Source organism: Alnus glutinosa, chromosome 8, assembly GCF_958979055.1.
Source record: "Alnus glutinosa chromosome 8, dhAlnGlut1.1, whole genome shotgun sequence".
Lineage (NCBI taxonomy): Eukaryota > Viridiplantae > Streptophyta > Magnoliopsida > Fagales > Betulaceae > Alnus > Alnus glutinosa.
In genome coordinates, this window is record NC_084893.1 from 30032594 (window position 1) to 30043356 (window position 10763).

At 39.5% G+C, this 10763-nt stretch overlaps 1 protein-coding gene across 1 annotated transcript; it reads right to left on the reverse strand.

Annotated features, from left to right (window-relative positions):
* Positions 1-7: 7 nt before the first annotated feature.
* On the reverse strand, positions 8-10763 carry LOC133874727 (COP9 signalosome complex subunit 6a). Its single transcript, XM_062312606.1, has 9 exons — positions 10326-10763; positions 10128-10216; positions 9086-9179; positions 8617-8678; positions 8450-8528; positions 7809-7901; positions 7347-7447; positions 1095-1150; positions 8-381 (listed from the first exon to the last, which is right to left on the reverse strand). Exons 1-9 carry the CDS (start codon positions 10627-10629, stop codon positions 300-302), a joined length of 960 nt encoding a protein of 319 aa, XP_062168590.1. The 5' UTR covers positions 10630-10763; the 3' UTR covers positions 8-299.

Below are 10763 nucleotides of genomic sequence, written 5' to 3' on the forward strand. Positions count from 1 at the left end.
GGCACAATTTTTGGAAATGTGTATAATAAATAAAATTCATTACCAAAAATGGGATGTGACTTGTGAATAAGCTCGCACCAAAGACAAACAGCAAAGCACCGATTCACAAAGACCATACTTGATGGTAGACAAAGCCAAAGAAGGCAGGAAAAAATGAAGAGAACCTTGTATATTTCTACCTCTTCTGATTTGTCTAGATCCTAAGCTCCTACCAATATGAATCTTAAGCTTACTATGTGCTATGCACACAAAAAGGAAACTGAAGTCCCACACGACTGCCGGAGAGGAGCGAGTGGCTTTCACATAAAAGCAGTGCGTCCACCCCTTCGACTATGCCTGTCGTATGCAGTGTTGAACTTGTCGACTAGTTCATTCATTGTGCTGTGGGAGAAAAAGGAAGGGTTACATATTAAAAGATGCATGGGAAATAATATCATGAAAGCAATAAAAAATAAATTTAATTCAATGCCTTTCAAATCCATTAACTTCTCGCAAACTCCCACACGCCAAACCTTAGGTTTGCACACCATTAAAGCATACAGGTATGAAGGCAGGAGGAATAATTTTCCAATATAGACACTCAACTATAGCAAATCCATTTGTTCTAGGATTAGGTAGGCAGCCCTTCAGGTTTTAAGAACAAAATTCTGTTACACAACATCATTGGATGACAATAATATTATAAACTTTCCTGCTCTAACCCAACTATGGAGAATAATATCACAATTCCTGTTTAGTAGAAACTATAAGATAAGGGTACTGCTTTTCATGTGGAAAGGCTTATCATAAGTTCTTATAGACTGAAGTAGCTTCCTACTTCACTTTATCTCGAAACAAGATAATTGCCATTGTCCCAAAAAATTTATAATTATCCTCATCAAGATCCAAAAGGATTTCAGGTCCAATTCAGCCAAATGTTTTTCACTACTGCATATGCTTGACTTGTCTTGAGCCCAACCCAAACCCACTGGACTGCAAGAGTTAAAGTTTTTCTTTTTCTTTGATCACACCAAATAAATTAATACACAAACCCGGTTCTTTTCATCAAAATTGCATGAAAAAGAAACAAAGGCAGTGCCAGAATGCCATCGTACCTTGAGCAGTTGGTGAACATGGCTAGGTAAGTGATCAGCAATGTGTCATTGTATTCCTATAAAAAGGGGAAAACACACCAAAATAAAGGTGAGATAAAACCAATAATTTTTGGATAAGTAATTCAAATCCATTAAAAGCACAAAAGAGCACAACCCTAGTACACATGAAGTATATAAGAGAACCCTTAGTATATATAAAAAGAAGAACAAAACGAGAAATTAGAAATTCACAAACTATTACATGCTACTATCTACGTGTACAGGGATTGGAACATCTTTTTCAACTCTAACATCTAGTCTCATTATCTTCAAAGCTCCTTGCTGTCCACTCTCTCTAAATCACCACACTAAACACAAATCAACCTCCACACTTCCAAAGCAGTACGGTGTCCCTTTTGTCCTCTCCAACTCACCAACAACTCTCTCATCCTCCGAGGTGTAACCCATGTAACACCAAACAACTAGAAAAGTGAACTCCATAACTCTTGCAATCTCACAATGAATAAAGGTGATCAATAGATTCTCCACTTTTCTTATACATACAACACCAATTCACTACAATATTCCCCTTTCGTAAATTGTCCAAAGTCAAGATTTTTCCTAAAGCCACCATCCACACAAAGAACTCCACTTTCGAGGGAGTCTCAACTTTCCAAATACTCTTCCAAGGAAAATGAGAACTTATTGGAGTAGAAAACACATGATAGTAATTCTTCACTTCAAACAATTTCATTCAAAAGGAATCCAACAAATTTTATCCTCAACTCTTTGCCTTATTCTTTGAGAATACAACTCAAAACAAGCAAAGACCACTTCCATCTCCCAATCCGCCACCCAAATGTCCTTACAACGAGCAATACTGAATAATTCCAGGAAGGAAAGCTTCAAAGGCTGTTGCCTGCACCATAAATCATGCCAAAATCATACCTTAGATCTATCTCTCACCTCATGCCTTACAAATTTAGAAAAACCTTTCCACCCCCTCCTTGTTCATTTCCACATTCCCACACCATAGGGTCTCGCAACCTCCTTAGAACACTTACCTCCCCCCAAGCTATCATACTTAGTGATCACCAGCGATCTCCACATAGCCTTCCTCCCCGTAGCATACCGCTACAGCCATTTATCGAGAAGGGCTCGGTTAAACTGAATCAAAATTTTCACCCCCCAAAACCCCCTCAAGTTATCGGAGTACATGACCATTTCACTAAATGAAATTTGAACTCATCGCCAAGACCCCCAAAGACAATCCCTCTAAAGTTTCTCCAGTCTATGAGCTACTCCTACCAGAATAAGGAAAAGAGACATAATATATTGGTAAACATAGTGCTTTGTATAAAAGTCAACCTGCCTCCCTTAGATAAAACATCTTTCCAACCCGCCGACCTATGTTCTATTTTCTCAATAATGTCATTCCAAATGGTAGAAGCCTCCTTGTAAGAAACTCCCAAAGGAAGACCTAAATACTTCATCGGCAACGAAGCCACTCCACATCCAAGAACTACATCACCCACATCACCTAAAAGAACTATCTTTGACTCGGACAAATTTATCTTCAACCCCAACAATGTTTCAAAACATAAGAAGAGGCACCGCAAGTTACGAAGTTGTTCACAATTAGCATCACAAAAAATCAAGGTATCATTTGCAAACTATAAATCATCTCCTCATGATTCCTCGATCCTACCAAAAATCATGATAAGAGTTCACCGTCCACAGTAATAGACATCATCCTACTCAATGCCTCTGTAACAACCACAAACAATAGAGACAACGGATCCTCCTATCTTAATCCACACACGCTACTAAAGAAAAAAGATGGAGATCCATTAATGAGAATGGAAAACCCCACCATAGTTATGCAATGCTCTATCCAATCTTGCCATCTCTCCCCAAAGACAAATCTCTTCAACAAGTATAACAAAAACTCCCAATTAACATGATCATAGGCCTTCTCCAAATTTAATTTACACAATACTCCCGGTTACGCGGATCTAATCTGACAATCCAAACACTCATTTGCCACTAATAAAAAATCTAGAATTTGTCTACCTCGGATAAATGCACTATGTGAACTTGAAACAATCTAATCCAATACTAATTTCAACCTGTTTGCCAAGACTTTAAATATAATTTTATACATACTACCCACTAAACTAATAGGACACACTAGAAGAGTCTCTGGTCTAGGGGCCTTATCACCTTCAAATTTCTTACCACCTCCAACACTACTCTCAAATTCTCTTTCCATCCAATTTCTTTCATCCACATCTATTGAAAGGAGTGAAAGGCCATCCAACTTTGGTCTCCAATTATACTGTTAAACATACAATTGTTTGTAAAAGTTCACAATATGTTCCTTTACTCATGCGGAATCAAAAGTCATGGTCCCATTAACAACTAGGGACTCCATCGAGTTATCTCTTCTATGCAAATTTGCCAAATGATGCAAAACTTTAGTATTTTTATCTCCCAACCTCAACCAAAGGGCCCCTTATTTTTGTCTCCAACTCACTTTTTCAAAGGCACTCCTCTCCAACTCTCTAGAGATATCTTCCTTCCTCAATCTTTCATCTTCAGTTAAAGGTCTTTACTCTACAATGATATCCAGCTCACAAAGACCATCCCCCATCTCCTTCCGCTTTGCTACCTTCAAATCCGATTTCAATGCTTTCTGTTTTTGTGCCGACACATAATTAGGAGAACCTTGATAACTATAGGACACACCAAATTTTTACTAGCTCCTCAAAACCCCCTAACTTCAGCCACATATTCTCAGACTTATAATACCTACTGCCCCTGCTCCCCACCCTACAATCCAGTATCAACAGAAAATTCTCTAAAAAGATTCTAGGAAGGCGTCTTTGAGATGCATTTGAAAAATATTCTTCCTAGTTCGGAGATAGTAGGAACCTATCAATTATAGACCATGCACCCTAATCTAGATTGTTAGACCAAGTAAAATTCCCCCTACCAACAAAATGTCCATGAGGCCATGAAAAAAGATGAATTATGAAAATTCCACCATCGCTTGTTACTGTCTGGGATCGCTTGATCTTTCACAAGGACACCAGACTGCATTAAAATACCCCCAATACGCTATGACATCTCTCACCAACTCATAATTCCAACCAATTCATCCCAAAGACATCTTCTTTCCACATCAACATTTAGACCATACACACCTGCAAATGCCCATTCAAAATTCTCAATAACACATGAAAGAACATGCTACCACAAAATTTCTCACATAGTCCTCAATCTTCTCCACCACCTGCCTATCTCACAATAACAAAATACCTCTTGATGCCCCTCTTGTACCCAAATAAGACCAATCCACAAGATGACAACCCCACAAACTACGTACCACCTCCCTTGTAATAACCTCCATTTTTGTCTCTTGCAAGTAAACAGTAGATGCTTTCCAATCCCTCAGTAGCCCTCTAATACTCACCCTATTCTCCTCATTATTCAAGTCTCTCACATTCGATGAAACAATCTTAGGTTTCATAATGAATACTTAACACCCCTCCGCTTCCCTGTCACTCTATGAGAATGACCTCCCTTGGCATCATAATTCACTAAACACATCAATCTCTTTAATTCATGACTTTCCTCTCTTACCTATCTTCCCACTCAAATCTGAAACACCACCCATAATAATTTTGATGCCGACTAGCTTCAATCGCAGTGAACAACGCCATCAATTGATCCTCAAAACCTTCGCATGACATTGTAACTACTTGACAAGTTTTTTACCCTCTCAACCACCCAATCATAAGTCATTGAATAAGACCCTCCTTGTTCCCCAAGTACAAGAAGTGATTGAATATCCAGCATCTCACTCCCTTGCTCACCTCAATCGAACAGGACACCACGACCAAAGATGGAGCAAACCCATCTCCATTCACACAGTTTGCCTTCATCTCTTCTCAATTTTGACCCTCCAAACCTCCTTCCCCCACCCCATTCTCCAACAACTCCAGAGAGTTCCCAGAATTTAACTTCAACATGGGTCCTGCACTTTGTTCTCCACCTACCACCTGATATATAATTTAGTTCCCCACATTAGATTCAAACCTCTGCTCCAAAACACTCGTCAAGAGCATCCCCACTTCCATAGGCCCGCCTAAGCTGCTCCCTTGTATCACCAGACCACCCTCCTGCCGCTGAACTCCTCCCCCACCAACCTCAAATAGTTCTTCGTTCCTTTCTGTGAAACACCCAATAATTTAGCTATTACTTTCAGTCTCTTTCGATAAATTACCGATCTTACCGGAATTTCAGCATCCTCCTTGCCGATACCAAAAAATCCTTCGTTCTTGTTTGAGCAGCACCCAACATTGCAACTATTTCTTTCAATCTCTCCTGAGCAATTTCCGATCTTACCGGAATTTCATCAAGAATTCCTTCCCCGCATTTACCCCAAAATCCCTTCGGTCTTATTTGTACAAGACTCAAAAGCCCCAGCATCTAATTCAATTGATGTCTGAATTGTTGCCGATCCCCAAATAGCCTGTTCCTCTACTACTTCGCCACTCGTAACTTTCTTCCTAGGCACTATCGGAGAAATGTCTTCCTTACTGACCATACTCAAACCCACCCCTTCTCCTGCTTTCACTTTCCATTTCGCCTTTCAGTATTTGGTTGAGACCGGTCAGCCTCTTCTCTTATCGTCAACCATGACTTGGCTTTAGAACTTACCGTCACCTTCGCCTTATTGGAAAACCTTGGATAATCCCCTTCTCCCATGTATTGCGATCCTCCCACCCCTTTGGGCTATTTACTCATATTCGCCACGTAAACCTCAGAATCCAGGACTGCGACCCTCCTGCCCCTTTGGGCTTATTACACATATCCGCCCCATAACCTCAGCATCCATTTGGCCTATATCTTTTAGGCCCGTTTCTTTATTCTCCAAACCCAGAGACTTATTGCCTCCTGTGGCTTACTCACTGAATCAACAAACCCAGCTCCATAAAATTGACACTTCTAATCTCTCTACTTCCTTCTTAATGGAAAGTATTAAATCCTTTACAAAATGAAACATTATTCGAACCTCCTCGTCCAAAGATGGAAAATTCAAGCTGTCGCCACCATCCTGTCCTCCAGAAATTCTGGGTAACGGCTAATCCTTCTTCACACTTTCCTTTTGAGTTCCTAAAATACCAACCATACGCCTGCTCACCGGCACCTTCTTGTAAGGTTGTCCCTTCCCAACCAGAACCTCCACAAATGACCATCGTCCTTTCTCCTGAAGTCTCAACATCAATAGAGAATCCTCCTACTTCTTGCTATACTTACTACTGGCAACATCCTCCTCCAAACACCACCTTCCTCATCTGAACACCACAACTAACTCACCCACTCCTCTCTCGGGCTTCCGGAATAATGGCAAAGCTCCACTGCCCTCCTGAACCATATTCCAAGATCTCCATGAATCTCCCCTGGCTATTCACTCGCCGCTGTGGCACGTGCACTGTATTACCCGCTCTAAAAGTCCGACAGAAATCCTATTTCTGATCTCCTCTAATTAGCTCTTCCACCGTCTGATAGCCACCCCACTGTCAGCTCACCCAAACACACTACTTGGTAGACACCTTTGCTCCTCTCAGCCAAACGAATGCCTTTGTTCCCAATTTCAGATAAAACTTCAAAAGCTTTTGCTTCGACATAGAAATAACCCATCACTAAATCAACAAAGTAATAAAACCACGAAGTCCTCAACGATAGACGTTGGAATGTACCCTCACGCGCCAATAACACTCACGGACAGGGCATGGTAGTAGACGCATGTCCAGAATACTGTATCACCTGATTATATATTATCATGTGCCTCCTCAAAACAAAATTGTTAGAATAGCAAACATGAAAAAGGAGGCATTAATTATGGTTATATTCAAATATTAGGCAAGCGTTATAGGTACTTTCATAATTAGGCATATAAATTATATTTTGCCCACAATGACACCAGTAAAACACAACTGCCATACATCACTAATCGCTCTTCTTCAAGCACAACAATCAGAGAAAATTAAGTCAACAGGCACAAACTCACTCCTGCATATGGAGAGACTCTGGTCTACAAGGTATCTGGGGTGGAAATTCTTGCATATTTTCGCTTTTATACGTACGTCTGATTTACATATTTTCGCTTTTATAGGTACGTCTGATTTATGCCTAGTATTACTGCACATGCATCACCAGTGCCTATCTTGATGAACATCCCAACCAGAAATCAGTAGCACTCACCATCAAGAAATCATCTTGAAATTTTTCTGATTCAATAGCTGGCAATCTTCTCAGGAGACTTGATACTTGTCTTAGCAACGAATTCTCACAAGGGATATCACCTGTGATCAGCAATACAAGTGCAATCAATATCAACACTAGGTCTTTAACTGAACGCAACGCAAGTAAGAGATTGATCCTTATCAGTTCCAGTAAGCAGTTATATGAATTCAGGGGTAACAGCTTTAATGCCATCAAGAGGATGAAAAAGAGTAAAGGAGGTCCTCAAAAGAAGTAAACATCAAAGGTGGTCTTTGTAGCAAAAGTGAGAGGTAAAGACATGTTTTTCCCTCTTCAGAGATCTGATCTAATAATTTTTGGTAGCTTTTATTTTGACATTTAATTATTTTTCTCATCTTCATTTGACTAATAATATATATTTGACTAATACCAATTTTATGTATAAGAGAGAGATGGATGTACCTTTCTGCATCGCAAGAAGATAGTGATGAAGTACCCTGATTCTGCTATTCAGCATCTTGATGGCACTATGTATGCCCGTAAGGTGAGCAGCCACTGCAATCAAACCCAAGTTATAGTGATATGAATCACAAAAGAAGAAAACTTCTCTAGATGAAAATTTGCAAATGACACATTCTAATTTTCAATAAAAAGCTATAAGAAATCTTCCTAAAATGGCTCAGGTGGACCAAGAAAGGTGGATTCAAATTTAAGAGCAATATGAAAAGTTAAATGGATAAATGCTTTTATTTTTTGGAAACTCCCATATATTTTTGGACATTCAAAAAGGAAACTATCCCATCTATTTTGGGATGGAGCAAGTATATAACTAATAGAACTTCTTTCCTTCTCCTTTTTTTGATAAGTGATAAACCAATCTTATTATAAGCGTAAGGCACCCATAAGTATACCGGGAGTATAAAAAAGGAAACACCTAACTAGAAAGAGAAAAACGGACAAGAAAAACATCATAATTAATCAACAGAGAGGACACAAGGCCGCAGTCCAAAGATACAAAGTGGAAGAAAGAGAATAGAATATCCTAAATGACGTTTATTGATATATGTAAAAATAACAAAGATAAGGGGGAGTGGAGCACTAACATTGAGTAGCTGCTGAACCTCCATCAGATGGTTTAAGATGTGCAACATGATCAACTGAAATACGTTCTGCTTCAACTGTCTTTAAAGTACCCACAAGAAAAGTGAATGTATAACCTAGTTGGTATTGTTTAGATCAAACCTGGTACAGAAGAATGAGAATGCCTAACCTCAATAGTGTAGCTTGAACGAACAAAAATAAGCTGTGGAATCCCATCTATGACATGCAGCTCTGAGTTGCAAAGATCAATACCCAATAGAACAGAGAAGTTATCACCTCAGTATACTTAGCAAGTGAAAAGCTAATAAAAAAAGTGATCCCACCAGGAAATAGAAAAGCATGTAAAAACCACATAATTTTTGTAATAAAAAAGATTGTAGAGAACACGCGTTATTCAGCAAAGGAATTAATCTCTGACCAAGGTCACCAGCAGATCATTCGACCATTAAGAATTAAACTAACACTAAGTTTGGCAAATTGGATAGATAAGAAATCATGAGAAATAAAGTAATGGGGAGAGAAAGATGAGAAGAGAGGTAGTGAGAAGTGAAGTATGATTTCTCTTTTTAATGTTTGGATATTCACAGCATTTCTCAGAAGAATTTCACATTCAATAAGAGGTCATACAGGTTACATACCACTTTCAAAAATTGTGACTGGAAGATCCTTTTGAGCATGATTTATTGAAGGATTGAGAAGAACATAAACAGGACTTTCATTAATATCCATCAACTGTTACAAAAGAATGTTCATTACGATTAACTAAATATATAAGTGCATATATTGGAGTTTACACTCAGCGAAAAGTAACTTGAATGCATAAAGTAGCTGAGCACATGCCACAACAAAGTTTTCAATGAACAATGGGAATACGCAAACCTAATATAGGAAAACAACAAGATCCAATATAAAGATAAAGAGCAGAATAAAAAACTGACACATTGGAGAGTCATGAAATTGTAGAAAAGCTTCTAAGAGCTTGATCTACAACAAAATCTGAAAGACGTGCAATGCAAGCGACATCCGCACAATCTTCAGTCCACAACATGGACTGAAGTATGGCTGTCCCATAATGAAACTACAAATTAAAGCCAGATGGCAACACTGAGTAGTCAAATCATTAAAGAAGACAATTAAATCAATAAAAAAAACTCACATTGCACAGATTCGCCATTAATGCACGGCAAACTAGCACCACTGTGAGAGTAACCGAAAAAGTAGCAATCAGACATTGGCAATCAACATAAAATACACTGTCACAGACACCAAGCCCTTGTCTTCCTCAAGTAGTTTTTGAGCATCATCACAAGTCAAATGCTAAGCGTTTGGATATAAAAAGATCTAACGCCAATTCCCAGGACAATTCTGCATCACTTAGTCCAGGGGAGCAGTCACCATGGTCATGCAGCCACTTATGTGTTTCAATCAAATATAATAAAAAAGAGATAACAAGAGAACATTGATATGGTTTCACGGAAAGTAAGACCTTCCTAACTGCCAAGAACATTGCCAAAGGACAAAAGAATAGACGATACTAAAAACAACAGTTACGGCCAAACATTTAAGGGACGCCAGGTATTTGATTATAACATAGATATTCATATAAAAGACTTTTGAAACATGCTTATTAGTGTGTGCGAGTACAAACCACAAAGCCTTTAAGAAAATATCGGAACTCACGGCTTTATGAATATGCATATCAGATTCCTGCGCATCGCTGCCAGTAGAATACCACCCAAGTATATAGAAGTGGGGGAAAACCTTCTTATCTGGTCCATTGTCATGTAAGATAAAAGGTTCAGAAACCCTAAAGAGAGCTAATGAAAATACGAAATTGAAAGGAATTATTTAAGATATAAATCGCAAAGAGGACTCAACAGAGCTCTTGCTTCTTCTCGAGGAAGGAGCGGTCAAGGGAATGCGAGGAGGGATCGTAGAGGAGCTCGAAGCTGTTGAAGATCTCGACGGTGCGTCCCCTCTGCACCCCTATCACGCAGCCGTAGACCCTTGGTGCAGGGGGCGGAGGCGAGGTGGCTGCATCAGCGTCGTTGCCGTTGTTGTTGGCGTGGGCCGCTATGGGCGGGTGCATCTGAGACTTAACCCTAGTGTAGTGATCTGATATATTCACTATCACCAGTGGATGCAGTTTGAATGTCAGTCCGCTGCTCGAAGATGACGCCATTCAACTCTCCGATCGCAGCGGAGCAGAGTTTGGGATTTTGCTTCGGAAGCTACTAATAGCAGTTTGGCTTCTGCACCTGCCTTTCCCTTCCTCGCTCGCGTTGTGTTTATAAATTTGTTCATTAATGGCCCCTT

Coding starts and splice junctions, on each gene's coding strand:
- LOC133874727 (XM_062312606.1), bottom strand. CDS start 10,629: ATGGCGTCATCTTCGAGCAGCGGACTGACATTCAAACTGCATCCACTG. Junction 10,217..10,325: donor CGAGAAGAAGCAAGAGCTCT/GTTGAGTCCTCT, acceptor ACAATGGACCAG/ATAAGAAGGTTTTCCCCCAC. Junction 7,902..8,449: donor AGGTTCAGCAGCTACTCAAT/GTTAGTGCTCCA, acceptor GTTTGATTGCAG/TGGCTGCTCACCTTACGGGC.